At 40.2% G+C, this 23,145-nt stretch overlaps 1 protein-coding gene across 1 annotated transcript in view; it reads right to left on the reverse strand.

The window, feature by feature from the left end:
- The window catches only part of P3H3 (prolyl 3-hydroxylase 3), a 383,658-nt gene that overhangs the window by 25,822 nt on the left and 334,691 nt on the right, over window positions 1–23,145 (reverse strand). Inside the window, exon 14 of the mRNA XM_044079609.1 lies at window positions 5,061–5,201. Within this exon, the coding sequence (XP_043935544.1) occupies window positions 5,061–5,201 (141 nt within the window). The remainder of the gene's footprint in view (window positions 1–5,060; window positions 5,202–23,145) is intronic.

The raw sequence follows: 23,145 nt of genomic DNA on the forward strand, positions 1-23,145 counted from the left end.
ACAGAGTGTCCTGTGTTCCATACATTACATGAGTGTATTCAATAGACAGAGCATCCTGTGTCCCATGCAGTACATGAGTGTACTTAGTACACAGGGCATCCTGTGTTCCATACATTACATGAGTGTACTCTGTATACAGATAATTTTGTGTCCCTTGCATTACATGAGTGTACTCAGTACACAGATCATCCTGTGTCCCATGCATTACAGGAGTGCATCCAGTACACAGATTATTCTATGTCCTATGCAGTGCATGAGAGAGAGCAACCTGTGTCACATGCAGTACACACCTGTACTCAGTACACAGGGCATCTTGTGTCCATGCAGCACATGAGTGTACTCACTACACAGAACTCCCTGTGCCCCATGCATTATATGAGTGTTTTAAATACACAGATCATGCTGTGTCCCATGCATTACATGAGTGTTCTTAGTACTGAGAACTTTCTGTGTTCCATACATTATACGAGTGTACTCAGTTCACAGAGAATCCTGTATGCCATGTATTACATGAATGTACGCAGTACAAAGAGCATCCTATGTCTCATGCATTACATAAGTGTACTCAGTACACACAGCATCCTGTGTCACATGCATAGGTGTACTCAGTACACAGAATATCCTATGTGTCATGCAGTAAATGAGGGTACTCAGTATACAGGGTATCATATTTGCTGTGCAGTTCATGAGTATTCTCAGTAGAAAGAGCATCCTCTGTCTTGTCATTATATGAGTATACTCAGAACATAGAGCACCCTGTTTCCATGAAGTAAGTGTGTACTTAATACACAGAGGATCCTGTATCCATTGCATTTCATCAGTGCACTCAGTACAGTGAGCATCCTATGTGCCATGTAGTACATGAGCATACTATGTACACAGAGCATTCTGTGTCATATGCATTACATGTACTCAGTACACAGGGCATGCTATGTGCCATGCAATAAATGAATGTATTCTGTACACAGATCATCCTGTGTCCCATGCATTATATGAGTATATTTAGTGCTGAGAACATTCTGTGTCCCATATTGTACATAGGTATACTGAGTACTCAGAATACCCCAAGTGCAATGTGGTAAAAGAGTGTACTCAGTACACAGAGCATCCTATGTGCCATGTAGTACATGAGTGTACTAAGTGCACATAGCATTCTGTGTCCCATGCAGTATGAGTGAACTCAGTACACAGATTATCCTGTGTCCCAGACATTATATGAGTTTTCCTAGTACACAGAGCATTCTGTGTCCCATGCATTACATGAATGTACTCAGTACAGAGAGCATGCTATGTGCCATGCAATACATGAGTGTAGTCTGCACACAGAGCATCATGTGTCCTATGCATTACATGAGTGCACTCATACACAGATCATCCTGTGCCAGATGCATTACAAGTGTACTTAGTGCTGAGAACATCCTGTGTCCCATGCAGTACGTGAGTGTACTCAGTATACACAACATTCTATGTCTCATGCGTTACATAAGTGTACTCAGTACACACAACATCCTGTGTTCCATGTATTACATTAGTGTATTCAGTACACACAACATCCTGTGTTCCATGCATTACATTAGTGTACTCAGTCAACACAGCATCCTGTGTGCCATGTATTAAATGAATGTACTCAGTAGCTGAGTACACACAGCATTCATTGTGCCATGAAGTATGAGTATACTCAGTACACAAAGCTTCCTATGTGTCATGCAGTACATGAGTCTTCTCAGTACATAGGTTGTCCTGTGCCTCGGGCATTATATGAGTCTGCTCAGTACCTAGGACATCCTGTGTCCATGCAGCACATAAGAGTACTCAGTAGATGGATCATCCTGTGTCCTATGCAGTACATGAGTGTACTCAATACACAGAGCATCCTATGTGCCATGCAGTCTATGTGTACTCAGTACACAGTGCATCCCGTGTCCCATGCATTACATGAGTGTACTCAATACACCGAGCATCTAGTGTTCTATGCATTACATGAGTGCACTAAGTACACATAGCTTCATGTGTCTCATGCAGTATGTATGTGTACTTAGTACACACAGCATCCTGAGTGTCATGCATTATATGAGTTTACTCAATACACATGGCATCCTGTGTCTCATGCAGTACATATGTGTACTTAGTACACACAGCATCCTGTGTTTCATGCATTATATGAGTGTTCTCAATACACATGGCATCCTGTGTCTCATGCAGTATGTATGTGTACTTGGTACACACAGCATCCTGAGTGTCATGCATTATATGAGTGTACTCAATACACATGGCATCCTGTGCCCATGCGGCATGTGTAAACAAAGCATCCTGTGACCCATGCAGTGCATGAGTGTATTCAGCACCCTGAGCATCCTATGTCCTATGCATTACATGAATGTACTAGGTACACAAATCATTCTGTCTGCCATGCATAGCTGATCTTGTAGGCCAAAGAGTACAGAGTGGGGCATACAGTTCACAGCACATGAACTGATCAGATTTTTCTACACGCTATGAAGTACATACTTTTACACCATACAAAGATTATATTGTGTCCTATCCAGTACATTGTTTTGCATAGTGTACAGATTATCGTGCAGGCTATGCAGTGTACCACTGCAGCCACTAGATAGATCACTATGTGAGCTATGGCAATACAATACCCACTGTCTGCAATAACCTTCCACAGATCATACATATAGCACCTTCTTTGTACTCTTAGCATTGACCTAATAGGGCCCACTGTATGCCCTGTGCTCTGTACATTGGATCAACATCGATGTAATACGGCATATTGTATGCCCTGTGTTCACTGCATGAGACTGCCAAACTAAGGGGACTTCATTTTGAGACAAACATACTTAAAACACTTCTTACATTTTCGTGGTTTTTCATTACTAGTCTTCACTAACTGGTCATCAAAGTGGCACTATGTATAATGCAAAGCAGTTCCTAAAAGAAATAGAATATATTTCTTAACCTGTTTACAGCACTAATCTATATGGATCCATTTCAAGCTCAGCTTGGGAACACTGCCTACTACGGTGACATGGTCAGGGTTATAGGATCATAGGAAGTTACTAGGCTAATGGCCCTAGCCTAGCCAATTCTACCCTTATATCCAGGATCAGCACCTATTGCCCCTGTCCAAAAGGGAGACAGGTGGAACCCCCAGGGTGAATTTAAGGTTACCCATCCAATCGTCCAGATTGCATTTGAAGACGGCCAATGAGGTGCTCTGTTTGACAGAGTCTATATTACATAATTGAACTTTTAAAAGTTCAAACGTCATATGGTTGACACCATGTGATCAAACTTTTAAAAGTTTGAAAATGTAATAAAAAAAAAATAAACCAAAGGAAAAAACCTACCTGAACTGTTTAAGCAGGGGGGCAAGCCCCCCTGCACCCACCCCCAGCAGCCCCCCACCCACCACTCTTTAAATATACCAACTCTGAGATCGCACTACAGTGCAGAAAAGGGAAATTTTCCCATTCCACACTGTATGGAGATCTCCGTTGAAACGTTCGAACTTTTAAAAGTTCCATCATACGGTGTCGACCATATGACGTTCAAACTTTTAAGAGTTCGACAGTGTGATATAGACCCATTTGACATGAAGTGGGAGTGTGTTCCAAAGGTATGGTAACCTCTGAGAGACAAATCTGTCCCTCCAGCAGGTTCTATTAATGTCATATACCAGGTTAAAGTCTTTAGAGTGAGTAACCCGTGTACTATTTGATTTGCGGATATGCAGCACTTCCAACAAAGAAGGGTCAGAGATCGCCTTATATGCAAGGCAGAGATCGCCTCTGAGTAGTCTGTATAAAAAAGAACAAAATGGCAATGATTTTACCTGATCCACATAGGACAGATACTGAAGACCTTGAATTTTCCTTGTGAGGAACCTTTGTTGTCTCTCCAATTGCTGCTGGTGCTTGGAAAGGTTCATACCAAAAGGGGTGTTGTACTCAATTTTGGCCTGATGAGGGAAGAGTACAGGGAGGTTACAGCTACTTTTCTTCTGAAGGCAATGCCCTTACTTATGAGATGAGTAATATAGAATGCCCTTCTTACCACTGTGGAGACAAGGTGATCAAAGGTAAGGTTGCTGTCAACCTGTGTGCCCAGGTCTCTCACCAATGACCCACTGAGTGCATATTTAGGGTGTTGCTATTGATGTGGCAGTTATCAGGAACATTGCTGTTACTGAAAGGGATGATAATACATTTTTTGCATTGAGTTTAAGGCCATGACTTTGGCACTAATCATTTGTTTGTGTGAGACCCACTTGTAGGATGTTGACATTGTTTGGAGATTCTATGACTGCTTCCAGTTTGCAGTCATCAGCAAACTTTGTCAGCCACAGACCTTTAGATTTTGCTTGTACTTCATAGAAATATAGCAGAAATACAGAAAATATAGCAGAAAAACAAAGGCTGCAGGAAACAAACCCAGGACTGCTGTAGGGCAAAGGTGCATCAGGCATGCTCTTAAATCTGTATGACTAACTAACCTACTAACTACTTTTATTCAAGTGCCTAAAAAAATTATTATTTTTGTTGGAGCTTATCCTAACATCATAGCTATCAAAATAGCTTTCATATAGCTTGAGTACATCTGTTCTTTTATACAAAAGTAACCATTTTGGAGCTTATCATAATGGCATCTTTCATATAAAGTTTCATATATCGTGAGTATATCTGTTCATCGATAGAAACATAACTATTTTGGAGCTTATCAAAACGGCATCTTTCATATAAAGTTTCATATATCTTGAGTACATCTGTTCATCGATACAAAAGTAACCATTTTGGAGCTTATCATAACGGCATCTTTCATATAAAGTTTCATATATCTTGAGTACATCTGTTCATCGATACAAAAGTAACCATTTTGGAGCTTATCATAATGGCATCTTTCATATAAAGTTTCATATATCTTGAGTACATCTGTTCATCGATACAAAAGTAACCATTTTGGAGCTTATCATAATGGCATCTTTCATATAAAGTTTCATATATCTTGAGTACATCTGTTCATTGATACAAAAGTAACCATTAATTGCCTTTACATACTTGCTCTTGGTTTTGCTCACTGTGTGTGAACCACATAGCAATGGCACAACGCTGTCCACTTGTGACTGCCTGCACACCATGAGGGTTCTCACCACCTGAGGAGAAGGCAACCAGACGACCACACTTTGGACGTACTTCTGCCTGTTATAAAATGGAGAAAAGATTTTTAGAAAAGCTGGTCACATGAATGAAATAGTGGTTAGAAGCAAGAGCCTGAGAAGAATCGTCAGATCTTACATTGGCTTGATGGTCAGCAGGCATGGGGAGGGAAGCAATTACAAAAACAAAACAGTAGAACTTTAAAAATTATACAAAACTGCATATACAATTAGTGCAGACTCTACAGAACCAAGTAATGTGCTGGCATCTTGAAGTAGCTGCAAGTAAGCAGACATAGGAATTCTCATGTAGTTTTAACCAATTAAGTTCCGTGTCTGGAAGCCCAAGGCTAGGAGTCTAAACAAAAAAATCCACTCCCCAGAAGCCCTCTTCACCCTAGAGAATGCTGACATCTATGCAATCTTTGAGACATGGTTTAAAGTCATTGACAGCAAACAAACAGTGCAAGGCTATAATGCCTTCTGCATATTTAGACCAGCTACTACACAGGCAGAAACTAAAGACGGAGGTGTTGCGATTTACATCAAAAATAAATATATCTCAAGGCTAGTCAAACAGGACAATGCACTTGAGCTTCTCCATGTTCAAATCACCATAGGCAAAATCCCATACCACTTCCTTGCAAGCTGTAGGTCCCCATCTATGCCCCAGGAAACCAATACCATGCAGTCAAACTTATTGGAAGCACTCACCATCCAACCCAATGCTATACACATGGGTGACTTTTATTACCCCACTATTAACTGGGAATCCTATATGACACCAAACATACAAGCACAGAAATTCCTGGATTTTGTAAACACAAACTCCCTGGACCAGATTGTCAATACACCAACCAGGGGTGCAACCATACTGGATTTGGTCATCACTAATATAGGAGAGTGTTCCACACCCTCCTAGTGTAATGGCTTTTATGGTAAGATCAGTCTATAAAATGGTCTCCTTTGAAGTAAAAATAAAAATTGGAACCCCAGCTAACCCTGGAATATTCAGGAACTACTCTAAGGCTAACTTCCTAATCTATAACCTGTCAAAATTTCAAGTCCGCATAAACACTGAGAACACTGCTGCCTATGCAGAACTGTTCACAGAAACCCTATGCAAGATTAATAGCTGCACAGAGGCAGCTGTGCCCACCAGGAAGAAGTACAGAACTAACTGAAAAAAAAACAAGCCACCCTGGTGGAATCACAACATCAACAGGCTGTACAACAGAAGGAAGAAAATCATGGCAAAAATTAGGAGGTGCTGCACCCAGCAGGATAAAAGGACTCTCATCAAACTAAACAAACAACTCAAAGGACAAATAACATCTACCAAAGCTAAATTTGAGGTAAACTTGGCCTCCTAGGCCAAAGACATCCACAAGACATTCTTCAGCTATGTCTGCAACCTCAAAGCCCTACGCAATTGTGTGCAGAGCTCATTGTAAATGGAGCCAGTTATACTGAGCCAGAAGATATTGCAAACCTACTGGCTGACAAATTCAGCTCCAACTTTACATCTCTCTCCCCCTCAAGCTTCCCTCAGGAAATACTATCAAATATAACTCCCCCTGCTATCACTAGGGGAAAATGTCCTTAAAGCTCTCTCTAAGGACAAGAACACTGCATAAATGGGTCCAGACAATATTCCAGGATACTTTCTAAACAGCATGAAACATGACACATCAGGACCTCTGGAACTGCCTTTTAACTGTAGCCTCCAAACAGGCTTTGGGCCTCATGAATGGAGAACAGCAACAGTCATCCACCTGCCCAGAGGTGGTCCATCTACAGACCCTGGAAACTACGGACCCATAAGTCTCACTAGTCTCATATGTAAAGCCATGGAAATAAGTATTATGGAAATGATCAATAATGACATAGGAAAACTCCAGGCACTGGACCCAACCCAATTTGGTTTCGTCAAGGGCAGATCATGCCTACTCAACCTGATGGACTTTTTTGAGGAGGTTACCAAAGGAATGGATAAGGGCAAAATGGTTCACACTGCCTACCTTGACCTGACCAAGGCATTTGACACAATACCCCACTCAGGCATTGTTGAAAAACTCAAGAGGTTAGGTACAAATCCATATGTCACCCAGTGGATAGCTAGCTGGCTCACAGACAGGACCCAGGAAGTTAGAACTGGGGAGTCCACCTCTGCAAAGAGGCCAGTCACAAGCAGCATCCGTCAAGGATCGGTCTTGGTACCGCTCCTTTTTGGCATTTATTTATCTGAAGTCAAGACCAATCTCAATGGCCTCTGGCTGACTAAATTTGCAGATGGTTGCAAATTAGGAGCTGTCATTGAATCCCCCACCAACACAAATGTTCTTCAAGAAGGGCTGACACAGACAAATAACTGATGTCAGAGCCACGGACTGAAACTAAGCACCACGAAATGCACTTTAGTATCCTTTTGGAAGTCATCCACCCCTGGTAACTATCATATTGACAATACACCCCCTAAGAACTGACCCAGTAGTCAGGGACGTTGGAGGCACACATAGGCAGTAATCTAACCTTTGACCTTCACGTGTCTACAGTAATAAGGAAATCATTCTATGTTGTGCAACTTACAAACAAAGGTGTGGCATCTAAGTCCAAGAAAGTCATTGTTCTGCTGTATTCGGCATTCATCAGACCTAGCACTGAGTACAATGCCCTCTTTGGTATGTAGCTAACCAGGCATATCCATCAACTGGAATGTCCACAGAGGTTCCTCACTAAAAGAATACAGGGCATAAGTAAAATGTCCTGTGCAGATGACCTCAGGGCCCTATCCCTGTATTCTGTCTCCTACAGGCTGTTGAGGGGAGATCTATGCCTGGTATACTAGGCATTGTCAGGCCTCATATTGATGGATCTCCTGCATATCTGCAAAAAAAAAAAAAAAACAGCACCAGAATTACCTGTTCTGAATATTTAAACCTTGCCTGCTATATACATAGGACCTGATGGAGCGACAGGTATGCATCCATGTGAAGCAGAGATCCTCCCTAATACAATTCAAGTATAACTTGGACAGTTGGATGAACAGGAAATTCATCCCTGGTTTGGCACCTATGTCTCTAATGGACACAGGCAGCCTGTAAATGTTTCATCTCCCAAGCCCCTGCTTGTAAATGTTTCATCTCCCAGTCCCCTCCTTACACTTATCAAGGGTACCAGAACTTATCAGAGATTTGGGATGCATGACTAGGCTTAAGAAGGCCCTCATGCCATTAGCCTAGTAAAGACCTATGTAACTAGCAAACACCTATGAACATGCATGGAATGCCATCGACTTTCCATCCCATAGTAACTTCACTGCTTACACTAAATCAGAGACTTGAGATGAAACTCAGACAAGGGGAAAAGCTTTTATCTCATGTTTTAACTTCATAAACTACAGTTTAAACAAGCAATATCAGTTTGAACCCTATTTTCTTATTTTTAAAAAGAATACAAAGTGATCTTTGGCACTGATATTACATAAGAAGTTTTGACAACAGTCTATTTTAATAATTCCTATGCCAGTATGATTGTTCCTGTACAACTAGTGTCCCTTTTTTGTACCCCCTGGGGGTTCCTTAGTACTAGGTAATGTTGTATGACCATACCTATGTAGTACTCTATACTAATCTCTAGTTGGTCTAGTATCCATCATGCTCACTATCTTCTGTTCATTCCCAGCAGATTTCTTTCTCTTGTTTATTTCCATTTCCCCTTTTGTTCGTTACTGAAAGTGTTAGGAAAGCAACTGCCCCTTTTGTAGCTGCACTGTCTGTCCCTGGCACACATTGTTTTTGTGCTGTACGGACATTTATCCGTTCTCCATGTTCACAATATGTAGTGATATCAGTGCAGAAAAGGACATGAAAACTTTCATGCACATACCCTACTGGGAACTTCTTAATGTGTCCTCTGCAAGTCCCGTTGCCTTTCAGTAGGAGCTGTCAGGCAATGCAACCCGCCCCCCACACACAACTTCATCCTTCCCTAACACAGACAGTCACCTACTTACTGGTCAAGTCCTCCCCTTTTATCAGCCTACCCTGTAGCAACTGAATCAGTAATAGACTCTAGTTTGCACAGCATCAAATAAGGACGTGTCCCTCCTATGATATTGTGTGTAACATAGGCTTCCTTTTCTAATGTTTTTTTCTGTTATTCTGATTTATTTTATAGCATTCTGGGAGTTGCACACCTCATCACTAGAAGAAGATTGTTTCTCTGCTGAAACCATACAGACCAAGAATATTCTACAGACAGTCTGAACTTGCCTTCCATCTCCAAGAGGAAATACATTAATGTGTGACCCCCTCCTCCTGACTATGGGATCCATTTCCCCCCTCATCTTCTATACATATACACAGCCAGGGAATTGTTATGGCTATGCTTGTATAGGCCCTAGGGCTAATGCCTGGTACCAACCTATGAACCTATGAACCTATGAACATCTTTGGTATAGAATGATGCACTAAAAGGAATGCATGCTTTCAGGCCTACCCAATGATATATGAAGTTTTCTTACCTGTGTTTACAGAATATTACTAGCTTGCTTTATGAGATGCATACAGCTCCAAGAGTGGCAATGTGGATAGCCATGCTACCCACGAAGTTTGCAAGGCAGAGGGGGGAAATGGGAGAAGGTTGCTAGGTCCTTATCACACACTACAGGATATGCTTAACTGCTAATTCAATAGTTTTATAAGCATTAAGCTCTGACCCCAGTGAAGGACAAATATCTACAGAATCCTTGAACTTATAACTGTACAAAAACTGACAACAGAAGATGACCATTTACTTTTCTGTCCTAATTCTACCAGCCTTCCATTTCATCTCCTGCTTACATATGGACACCAGTATTTGAATATGTTCCCAGACTTTAAACAAACTCCCAGGACTTATGCTGTATTTATGATGTGCACAGGCATAACCGATTTTTTCCACCTCTTTACTCTCCTTATTGGCGATCGTATCCCTTTTCATCTCTACTTAATTATTCCTCTAATGACAACTTCTTGTCTCCTTCCCTATGCTTATTTTTTTCAGACTGAATTTGTATTGAATGTCTACTGATTCTCTGTTATTTTTAATTTTGTGTTTGGTACTTTATTGTATTTTCTATTTTAAGCTCTCAGACTGAACCTGTAAATCCAAGAAACCAGCGTTCTGACTCAGTTAACAAATTTAAATAAATAAATACATAAATATTTATCCCATTCAGTTGCCCAAATAGGTATCACACAGATGTTCCCCACGTTATGATTGCACTTCTGCCAAATTATGTTAAATGCACTGCAGCAGTACAGTACACCATGCATTCGGGCAGAAAATGCTAGTCACCAGTACAGTACGCCACACATTCGGGCAGAAAATGGTAGTCATCAGTACAGTACGCCACGCATTTGGGGAGAAAATGCTAGTCATCAGTACAGTACGCCACATATTTGGGCAGAAAATGCTAGTCATCAGTACAGTACACCAGGCATTCGGGCAGAAAATGCTAGTCATCAACTATAGTACGCCACACATTTGGGGAGAAAATGCTAGTCATCAGTACAGTACACCACGCATTCGGGCAGAAAATGCTAGTCATCAGTACAGTACACCATGCATTCGGGCAGAAAATGCTAGTCATCAGTACAGTACTCCACGCATTTGGGCAGAAAATGCTAGTCACTACAGTACGCCACACATTAGGGCAGAAAATGCTAGTCATCAGTATAGTACGCCACACATTCGGGCAGAAAATGCTAATCATCTGCTAGTGTCACTGAAGGAATGCATTTTTCACTTTGATTCTAGGTCATTTTTTTTCTTAGAAAAACTCAGCAAAGTTAACTTAAATGAAACAAAATTGGCAAACTGGCATAACACCGGAAACCATGTTACTGAAACAAAAACTCAATGAAAATGCACAAAAACAATAGACTTATCCACAGTGTTCCTATACAAAGCAACTCTCATATCACCAGCATGGCATACAACATCTGACACACTCAATGACCAGATTGTAGTTTGTACACTCTGACTACCATCTTTATAGTCACCCCAACACTAACACTAAAGTCTCTGATTTACACAAGTACTGCAAGTATAACTTTCCAAAAATGATATTTACTTGAATCTTAAGTTTGCATGACTAGAATTCATTCAAAAAGGCTAAGCAAACTGCTATAAATCAGACGGCTGGTGAACATATAAACCACTACCCATCATTTCTGTATTTACAGGAATAAAGCAGAGGCCAGCATGGAAAGGTAGACCAGGTATGGATGAGAATAAGTGGACAGACATGGACTGACAGGGAAAAAGTAGTGAAGGAATTTGTATTTTTGAGCAGATAAAATGCAATGTGAGATAAGTGTGCTCTCATAGCAGTAAAGAAGTACTACTGGAGCTTGGTGAACCGGTAGCAGAACTCTACATTCTCCCCTTTTTAAATGAGTGATGCATTGTTTGGCATTTTATTGCCATCTTTTTATTAGTTGATTTGAATTAATGTGTTAATGAATTATTTTATATATGTGATTTTAGTATGTTTTATGGTCTGATGAAGCAGAGTTGTCTGTGTGAAAGCGCTTACCTATTTATTAAAACAGTTTCAGTTATATGCTCTAGGCTGTGGCTTGGTGTTTTTCGTTTTTCTTTGGATTACCTGTTTGCTGTTGAACACCACTTGTCCCTGGGAGAGTTGTTTGTTTGTTCCTGATTAATGATTTGCCACTAATTTTCCAGAAAGCACAATTTTATGAAATATGGACAAAAATATGAGGCGAAAATCTGGACATTCTGCGAAAATCTGTACAGTTGAAAGGTATGAGAGGAAAGGCATAGCAGCCTGTTGTACACTCTGTTTTCTCTTAGAGTGGGTACAGTGCTGCCTGTTACACTATCAATTGCATAGGACCTAAGAAGGCTGGAGATGCAGACCACCAGAAAAATATGCCCAGTGCCCACTCAGATGTTTTAGGAGTGAATGAATATGTTAAAGTAGTCTCTCTACAATGCTGCCATTGCATATGTGATAAAGAAGGCCTTAAAGCATAAAAGGTCCTCCTTGTAAATGGCAGCCAAGATTTGTTACCAGTCAATGGTCTACTTAACCAGAAGCAGGGATATGCCTGAATAAGTGAAGAGTTGTGGGAGGGATGAATGAGGAGGCCAGAAAATATGCTGTGGGGGCACCAAGAGTGGACAAATATCTTAATAAATATTTTAACAATTCCACATCATAGGAAGTTACTAGGCTATTGGCTTTGAGGCCCTTAAAAGCCTAGTCAAAAATATAGCCCATGTTCCAGCAAGTCAGCACCCTATGCCACTGTCCAGCAGTGACATGGGTGGAATCCCAGGGGTGTATTTTTTGTTCCCCATCCAGTTATCCAGGTTGTGCTTAAAAAGGGATAATGAGGTGCTCTGCTTGACACGGAGAGGGAGTCTATTCCGCAGAGCGGGGAGTCTCTGGGACACAAATCTGTCCTGCCAACTAGTCCTATTGATGACACAGACCAGGTTGTGGTCACACCAAATTACCAAATACATTTCCACTTCAATACCCTGAACAGAAAAGCCTACCGTTTTTCTTTGAAATACAGAACCAGTTAGGCATTGAGAGCTTCTGGTAACTCCAATGGGCCTCTAGTATCCTCCCAGTCCCCACCAGTAAGAGAAAGTGTGCCTTCACCTCTTCTTTCTATCAATGTAACTAAGAAAAATACACTAATATCTTCACTCTTAAGACTCACAGCTCTCTCAAGATGGGTTGCTGCACTTCTCACCACATGGTCACAGTTTTCCGAGATTAGGTTCATGGGTTTATAGGTTGGTACTAGGCTATTGGCCCTAAGGCCTATGCAAGCCTAGCCATAAAAATTCCCTGGAAAATTTTTCCCCACAATATTTACTTCTTTGGGCCCCTGTCTAACAGGGCGACTGACATGATCCCTGGGGTGAATTTCCTATCTCCCATCCAATCATCAAGGTTCCTTTTGAAGAGGGTCAATGATGCGCTCTGCTTGACATGTATGGACAGTCTATTCCAGAGTATGGGGAGTCTCTGGGTCAAATAGATTAGTACTAGGCTAACTGCCCTTGTGAGCTATTTTTTAAGCCTAGCCAATTATCCCTTGCGAGAGTCAAACCCTGCACCTTGTGTTTGTAAGGCAAACACCTTAACCATTAGGCCACCCTCCCAACCCATCTATCTAAAAAACTATCTAAAACTAAAAAGATTACAGGCGTAAAGTCCTTGAGTTATCAAGAGACTGAAAGCTCTATCTCTTTATTCAGTGTATTATACACTTTTCAAGGGACAGCTCTGTCTCACTTCATCCTACACTCTCTCTGTTCTGTCTCATAGTCAAGTTATTTGTAGTTTTAATAGACTGCATTTTATTCCAAGGTCATTCAGTCTTATGACCATTTTTGCCTAGCCACTACCCTTCCTCAGGCCACACTTCCTTTTTCCAGGAAGGCCATACTAGTCAATCTCAGAGTAAATTTGTTGATACCCATCCATTCATTTTGGTTATGTTTAAAGGAAGATACTGAGTCACATTGCTTATCACGCATGGGGAGCGCATTCCAGAGGTTTAACAGATTTTGAATAATAAATCTGACCCTCTATGTTTTATTTATATGATGGTGAAGATTTAGGGCTTTGGTTCTAGTATTAATGGAGCCACTGGAATTACAGGTATACAGGATATATAAGACAATTGGGTCTCTTATGACACTGCAGGTGAGACAGAGCTGTCCCTTGAAAAGTGTATAATACACTGAATAAAGAGATAGAGCTTTCAGTCTCTTGATAGCTCAGGGACTTTACACCTGTAATCTTTTTAGTTAGGAATCTTTGAGTTCTTTCTAATTGTATGATATGTTTAGTGAGATACATGCATTCTGCTCAATAATTGGTCTGATCAATGTTGAATATAAGGGAGTGATTACCTCCTCAGACCTTGAAGATATTCCTCTTGGAATTAGTGATGATAAATAAAAGGATTTCCTGACATCCACTGTCATATGATGGTCAAATAGAGGGAATTATTAACCCAGGTTCCTAGGTCTCTAACTATATTTTCATGTTGAAGTGATATGTTGTCTATGCAGTTTGATGATGGCAGGGGTTTGTCTACCGAAAGTGACAATATTACTGTTTAGTTTGAGCCCATTTTAGTATCCCAAGATGCTATCCTCCAAAAAAAGGAAGCCAATCTGGTGGTCCCCTGCCATAAACAAACTCTACAACAAAAGAAAGAAACTGTTGCAAAAAAAGAGTAAAATCCCATGACTGGAGGAACTCCCTGGTCAGCCTCAGTAAGAAGCTGAGATCCCTCATAAAATCCTCCAAAGCTAGTTATGAAAACAAAATCGTCACTGACTCTAAAGACAACCACAAAGCATTCTATAGCTATGTCAAGAATCTCAATGGCAACACTCAGATATGCTCTGAGTTACAGCACAATGGCACTAAATATACAGAACCAACTGATATTGCCAACATCCTGGCAGATAGGTTCAGTGCTAACTTTACCCCCATCTAATCCCCTAAAGGGCCCATCTCTATACCGGAACAATGCAAAGTTCCTGTAATCATGGCTGCACTGGTAAAAAACACACTCTCCAAAGCCAAGAACACAGCATCCATGAGACCTGACAACATCCCAGGCTGCGTTCTACATGAACTACAGAACGAATTGGCACCCCACCTAAGTACCATGCTCAATCATAGCCTCACTTTAGGCTATGTGCCCACTGAATGGCGCACAGTGATGGTTATCCCACTCCACAAAGGCAGAGCCACCACGGACCCCAGAAACTACCACCGCATTAGCCTGACGAGCCTGGTCTGCAAGGCTATGGAAAGTATCATCATGGAACTTATAAACAATGACATTGGTAATCTCCAAACTCTGGAGCCCACCCAGTTTGGGTTTGTAAAAGGCAGATCATGTCTCCTAAACCTGATAGACTTCTTTGAAGCGGTCACCAAAGCCGTACATGAGGGTAAGGTGGTTCACACAGCCTATCTAGATCTCGCCATGGCTTTCAACACCATCCCCCACTCTGGAATTATAGATAAACTCACTAAACTAGGTATAAATCCCTATGTCACAAGATGGGTTGCCATCTGGCTCACTGACAGAACCCACACTGTGAAAGTAGCAGACTCCAAGTCCAGCTTTAGACCAGTGACAAGTGGAGTACCACAGGATTGAATCCTGGGTCCTCTCCTGTTTGGTATCTACTTCTCTGGAGTACAGGCTAACACAGAAGGTTTTTGACTAACGAAGTTCACAGATGACTGCAAACTAGGAGCCATAATCAAAACTCCAAAAGATGCGGACATCCTATAAAAGGGCCTCACTGACACAGATGCCTGGTGTCAAAGCCATGGCCTCAAGCTCAATGCCAAGAAGTGCATTATCATCCCTTTTGGTAAAAACTCTGTACCCACGAACTACCACATAGGCGGTAGTCTACTTAACACTGAAAGTGTGATAAGAGACCTTGGGACACAGGTGGACAGTAGTCTCTCCTTTGATAATCACCACAGTAGTCAGGAAATCCTTCTACGTGGCATACCTCATCACAAAAGGTTTCTCATCCAGGAAAAAAGAGGTCATTGTTCCCCTCTACTCATCACTTATTAGACCCATTATAGAGTACAACGCCCCTTTTGGTATGTACCTCACAAAACATCTACAACAACTGGAAAGGCCGCAGAAATATCTCACAAAGACGATTACCGGCCTCAAACAGATAACCTACGCAGAGTGTCTCAAAAAACTGCAGCTTTACTGCATTGCATATTGCCTACTCAGAGGCGATCTCTGCCTAACACACAAAGCTATGTCAAACCCAGAGCTTTGGACATGCTCCACTTAAAGAAATCCCAATCCCCCCAAGCTACACACTCTAGGGACATAAACCTTGTCACCACAATAAACAGAACATGCCGGAGGGATAGATTCCTGTCCCAGAGACTTCCCATACTCTGGAACAAACTACGTATCTATATCAAACAAAGCTCCTCATTAGTACTCTTCAAGAAAAATCTTAATGATCGGATGGGAGATCCACTTCTGTGGCTCTGCTTGACAGTGGCACAGGAAAATAATTTTCTTGGGTGGCGAAAGCCAGAGTACCTTTTGGCTAGGCTTATATAGGCCCTAGGGCCAATAGCCTAGTACCTACCTATGAACCTATGAATATGGAGAGTTCCTGCTGAAGAGTTTGGTTGTCAGTGGGCGACTTAACAACAGCGCCCTGTTTGTAGACATCGGCACACTTTGTTAGCCAGAGGGCTTGACTCTTTACTTGGAGATCTGAATATTCTTCACCTTTCTAGAAAAGATTTACTTTTTCCTTCCACTAGCTTATTTCTCTGAAGCATAACAGCTAAAACCATATGTATTCTAACCCATCTAACTGCACAGTGATTATCTTTATAATTTCACATCTAACATTCTACATTCGTGATTCTTTCCCTGTCATTCCCTTTTCCTTGACATCTCAGGGGGTACTGAGTATTCTGATCACTAACCACTTCATAATAGCCAAATCTGAACAGCTAAACTGATGTGTTTTAGCTATAACAAAGCCAATACAGTTACCACAGCAAATGATCCATTCATCAGAAGCAAGTTTATAAAAATACATTTTATTAGAAAAACATGTTTCATGCTAGAAAAAACCCATAAACTAAATGTACTATACAGGTATTCTGTCTTCTAGGAGTTTGCTTTAAAATTAAAAAAGAAATCTTCTAGGAAACTTTTTTAAACATCCATCTATCCATCCTCGACCCCTTTTCCCATTTTTGCATATCAGAAAGTAAATAAAACAATCTTATAACACCACAGCAGCACAGGGTCTTCACACAGAGAAACACAAGCGCATGTGTGGGTGTGTGTATTTGTGTGCACAGTCCACGTAAAACATGTCTTCTTTGCTTAGAGTCTACAGAAACACCTCACCTGACAAAATGATCAGTTCTACAAGTTATTTTAAAATATAAAAAAATATTGTTTAACTAACTCTGATATATAATACTACTACCCAGTGCTTGAGCATGACAGGGTCAGGGTTATGGTTAGCACCCATTACTAAGGTGAGCAGGGGGAGATACTGTTGCTCTAAACTGAGCTGTTGTAAATATTGTAAAGAATGGCTTCCTTAAACATGATGCAAGTATAACGGCTACTTTAAAGCAGTTAGATACATGGTGTATCAAGCAGACAGAAATCCTGCAGCATACCTCTCAACCTCTTGGAGAAAAAAAACAATGGTTAGGATTTCTGTTTCTGTTGCTAATGGGGAAGGCACATGAATTACAAAATGTACTTATAAGATGGGAAAGCAGAGATGTTTATGACAAATGGGAACAAGATAAGTGGTGGAAGGCAGAGGGATGATAGGAAAGATGAAGGAATTAACTAAGAAAATACAAACGTGAAATTAGAATTTCATGAGATGCACTAATGCAGGAAAACTTGGTATTTAGATATTGTAGGCAGACTTTATAAGGATGATGGAATCATAAGTATATGGAGGATAAACAGTATGTTATGAAGACGGCAGCATTGTATCAAAATGCATGTTTTCTTTTCTGGAAGTTAGCATATCAGAAACTACATTTTGAGGTAGATATGAAATACAAGAGTGATGAGGAAGTGTTTAGTGAAGTAAACAGATATAAAGGAGAACAAAAGCCATTAAAACTTCTTCCACAGAGTGCCAGAGAACAAAAAAGTCTGGTTACAAAAAACTTCTTCCATAGGGTGCCAGAGAACAAAAAAGTCTGGTTACAAATTAATCGAAAAATGACCTTAAATGATGACATGGCTGGTAGTTAGCACAGAAGCCTAAAACTTCCAACTTGATAATGAGCTTTCTCAGTGGCAAGAGTGCAGGGTTTGAATCTTTTCACCGTCATATGCCTCCTGTGTAACACTGAGCAAGTCATTTAACTAGACACTGCTTTGGAGCAATTGGGAATTTGTGCTAGGCGCCTTAATGGTCTCCAGGACTGAATGCCTAGTAACTATGAAACTGTTGTCATGGTTCATCTAGTTCTGTAGCTTAGGAGTTGGAGCACTGGCCTATTAAACCAGGGGTCATGAGTTCAAATCTCTTTAGGGCCTGTGGTTTAACTTCTCTAGCACATAAAAGAAGACTCATGTTTTTACTAGGTTTAGCATAATGGTTGAGGTCTTCACTTTATACACAGTAGTTACAGGGTTTGATTCTAACCTTGGGTTATTGGCTAGGCTTCATATGGCCTGTGACACTGCCGGTCCAGCTATCTGGAATTTTGTGAATGATCATATGTCACTTGTGAATATTAATATGATTTATAGGCTTGTTTTACAAATGTAAAATATATATATATGTTATGTGTATAGTAAACTACTGGTGCAGAAGTGTGTGTTGAACAGGGTTTGTACTGCACTGAGCTTCAAGAATGTAACCACAGTGTACCCTACTGGAAAAGAACAGTAATGTATATAAACTATATACCTGTGCAAATGTATGTTTTAATAGTAGAAGCTGGAACATGCAGAGTTAACTTGAAAAACTTCAAGAAAATATGTTGAAATTCAAAGTATTTACAATTGTGTTATCTCTCAGTTTCAGCTCAGCAAGAAGACATGATGTCTACAGCTAGGAGCTTTTGTATTGTTTTGAAACCGAAATAATTACTAGGTTTCAAATGTAAAAGCATTTTGTTGTTTTACGACTTCCATGTTCTGCATACTTCTGAGAGATATGTACTTCTCACGCAGAGATGCTAAAATTCTGTTGGTATCTGTTAGCCTGGGAACTGAAGGCAGGTAACAAAGAGTGATATCATCCAAACTGACCCAGCAGTAATGTTTGATAGTAATGTAAGAACTCTGTCAGAAACAGACTTTGCATTTTGTATCATGTCTTGGACCTGGAAACATCCATCATCAGCACTTCTGCCTCCGTGTTCCTCTGTAAGTAACTTACAGCATTGTATCTCTCTTAGAGAGAGACAGGAATATAGTAAAGATTAGTTTAGATGTTTTCTGTATTTATGCGAGACTGTCCTACAATGTTGTTTTAAAATATTTCTTGTGATCTTGAGCTCTATAGTCACTGTGTTAAGTTATTGAATATTGTCTTGTTCTTTTATTATTTATTATTAAATATATTTAAACCTATCTTTGTGGCTGATATTTGTGAGACATATTTAAGTTCTTAGAGTACTTGCATATGCATTTGGTGACACTGTACAGGCCACTCCTAAATAGCCTTGCAAGTCTTGGTCAAAACTACCATTTGTATAATAGCAACACTACACAGTAAGATTGGTCACCCTTTGTAAGGGCCTTATAGTAGCTGATAAAGAGCTGGTTGGTGGCAGTGATAACTACCTTATAGTCTGGGCAGAAGGGGGCATAGCTAATAAACCTGTGCCAGCCTTCTCCAGGAGTGTCTGTGTGTTTGTATACAAATCAAACCTCAAAGTGCATGTGTGTCAGGTACATGGGCAGGGACAAGAAGCACTGGTTGGACAGAGTTGTGCTGGAGGTTTTGGCTTGACCACTCGGTTGAGATCTTAACCCTATATCTGTGCCAGTGTGGAGTCTTATTGGGGATCTAGAAAAAGAGGAAGAAACCAGCCCCAGACTGACTGTGCTCTCTGTGTGCTCTTAAGGAAATTGGATTTTACTGCGTGTGTACTTGTCATCCTCTCATTGTGTACGTCCCTCACTGTTGCCTGTGGTGGGGATTGAGGCTCCTTGATTACTGGGCCAGTGCAGGGGCGTCACATGGCCCTTCAAGGCAGTTAGCCTAGTATTTGTCCATGAGCCTAAGTTAGTATAAATTGGTTTGTTTTTTTACTGATGTGGTTTGTATCATAGAAAAGGATGATGAGGTTATTATATTTTTGCTTGGAAGTTATGAAGTTATGGACTGAGAGCTGTGACACACATAGCAAGTTTTGGAACATTAGCACTATTGTTATTTAACTAAAAAAGAAAGCACTATTGTACAGAGCAATGTGATAATGAAGCAATGTGGATGTTTTGTAAATAAATATATATATATATATATATATATATATATATATATATATATATACACACACACACACACACACACACACACACACACACACACACACACACACACACACACACACACACACACACACACACACACACACACACACACACACGCGCGCGCACACACACACACACACACACACACACACTATAGATATAAAAAAAAAATAAGAACTCCTGTTCTTTTCTGGATCTGGGGAAGGGGGAAGGGTGAGGTACATGAACATGGTAGAGCTTCATAAGAATTTGATTGTGTTATTTGGAAAGCTTGCTTATTGATTTAAATGATAAATGGCTTTAGTGCTAAAAGAAAATGCAAATGTTTCAGAAGAATTCTGTGAAACTGCCTGAGCTGTAAATAAAACTATTTCAATCACGCCTTAACTGGTGACTTTTTGTGTTTAGACAGGGAGTCGTTTAACGAGAGCTTGGGCCGCAACTCATGGGCTGGAATTACATATTCAGTCTGAGTATAATGTGTTGTCATTATAATGAGACAACAGAGAAACAAGCAAGGAAGGAGCAATGTTTCACTGAGAAGAAACAGAAACACCAAACTGTGGAAAAATGGACTACCAACTCCTCATGCAGGTTGGTGCACACAAAGAAAACTGTTTTGTGTCTGAGGTATTTACCAAAACAACCTGTACCAGACAGGTATATACTTTAGCTTGGAATAATATTTCATTTGTTAATCAGGTTAGTCCAGTAGACTAATGACCTCTTTTCAGGGAGAGTTGCTAGGTATTGTGGTACTTAGCATTTGTGTTTTAATTCATTTGGGAACAGAAACTGTCTTTCATTCAAGTTTTAAAACCGTGGGTGCATTGAACAAACATTAGTTCAGTGGGGGGGGGGGGGTACAGCACCTTGACTGAAATTGTCTATGGTAAATTTAACCCCTAACAGAAGCAGAAAAGTGCAGGTTTGGGTATGAAATGTGCTTGTCGCAGTTGCTGAACAGATTTAAGAAGTCAAATTTACAGTTTGTGAAATTAAAGGTGAGGTAATAAAATTAGTGTATAAAATGGTGGAAGAACTGCAGGCCGGAGACAAAAATATTACTTCAGATGGAAAATAACAGGCTATAGCCTATACCCACTGCACTGAATTTGGATAAGGGAAGGAGAACTAAAGACAATACAAGACACCCGAGTGGCTTTACAAATGGATGAGAAGGACATTTCAGGTTTGTTTGTGACAAAAGAAAGTACAAGATTTATGTTACATCACAGCTGTACCAGATGTAGTATCCACAATCACTGATGGATAAAAGAAACAGCTGAAAAGGAAGATGTGATAATATAGGCAGAAACACAATCAAACCAGACGAGATGGAAAAATGACCAGGAGGAAAGAGCACACAGACTAAATGAACATCAGGAGAGTAATATTCAGCAAGATGAGAGAAATGCACTGTCATAAGAGATGAACTTGGAGGGATGTCTCATGGTCCTGGATGCTGGGCTGTAGCCCCACAATAAAAAGAAAAAAAACTCCAAATAATTAATTTATTATTTTTATTTCACTTTTTTGGCTGAGCATGGATCTCCAGGCATGTTATTGCACATACACAGAGTTCTGAGAACATCTGAGAGGAAAAAGAAGAAAGAAAAACAAAATAAACTCATTTTACTTCTCTTGCTGGGCTGTTTATTAAAACAGTCTGACATTGCAAGTGTCATCTTACCTTCTCCAGAAGGCAGACATGACACTCAAAAAACAGTGTGTGTGTGTGTGTGTGTGTGTGTGTAATACGTGTGCATATATGTACATACATACATATGTTTACATGTATGTATGTGTGCAGGTATGGACTCTGTCAACTGCCCCCGTTTTCTTTCCCTGAAAAGTTTTTTTTCCTGACGAACGAGGTTACAATCACTAAATAATGATATACATTTGAGTTTCAGATTTAATAGCTTTCACAGAAAAAGCACACTGATGCAAAGCCTATTTTCCTGACAATTTTCTAAGCATTTAAGAGCAATATCTGTCCTTTGTCCCCAATTATTTTTAGCTTTCTTCTTGACTCTTGTGGTAAGTGGTGTTGAGAGGTGTATAGGGGTTGCAATGAGTTGTATATTGCATGCTAACATTGAGCTGTGAAGACATTATTATACATAGTTTTTCATTCACATGATCATGGACGTTTTGCATTGTGCAGTCATCGTCATACAAGTGTCTGTAACCGATGGTTGTTTGTATAGAATATATGTTTCTATGCATGTGGTGAGGGCATACATGCTCTCAGCTGTCCCTGCTTTTGCAGACTGTCTATGATTTTTGCTTAATATTTTGGTCTGCTACTCATAACATTTGTGTTTCTTTTCATGGCAAATCAGTAAGAACTGGAGTCAGTAAATAATGACAGATCCATGAGTTTCAGACTTCACTTTTAGAGAAAGCTTAGTAATACAAGCCTATTGTTTTGTCAACTTTCTAAACTAAGGGCAGCATCTTTCCGATTTTGGCCTTTTGTTGCCCATTATTTTTTGGCTTTCTCTTTGATTTTTGAGCAAGAGGTGGATAAGTAAGTTGGAGGGGATGCAGTAGACTGCACACTATAAAAAGCACAAAACTTTAGTGCCTATTAATTCTAACTACAATCCTCAGCTATTTAACATAACATAAACAATTTTACGAGGTTCAGGACAAGAATGCAAGGTAAAATTAGTGAAATACTGCAAAGCTATGGATAGTTGAGATGGGTATGATTAATTGGCAAAAATGGAGGACACTGGACTGAACATAACTCGTGTTTGTATTTATAGACATGTGTTACGCTCAGTCCAGTGTTTTCCATTATTGCCAAAGTTAGCTCACCTGCTTATGTTTGCACTATGGCATATCATACATCTTTTTTTTTAATTAATCTATAGGTTA

This window comes from Protopterus annectens, chromosome 8.part0, assembly GCF_019279795.1.
Source record: "Protopterus annectens isolate FY-2018-M chromosome 8.part0, PAN1.0, whole genome shotgun sequence".
NCBI lineage: Eukaryota > Metazoa > Chordata > Ceratodontiformes > Protopteridae > Protopterus > Protopterus annectens.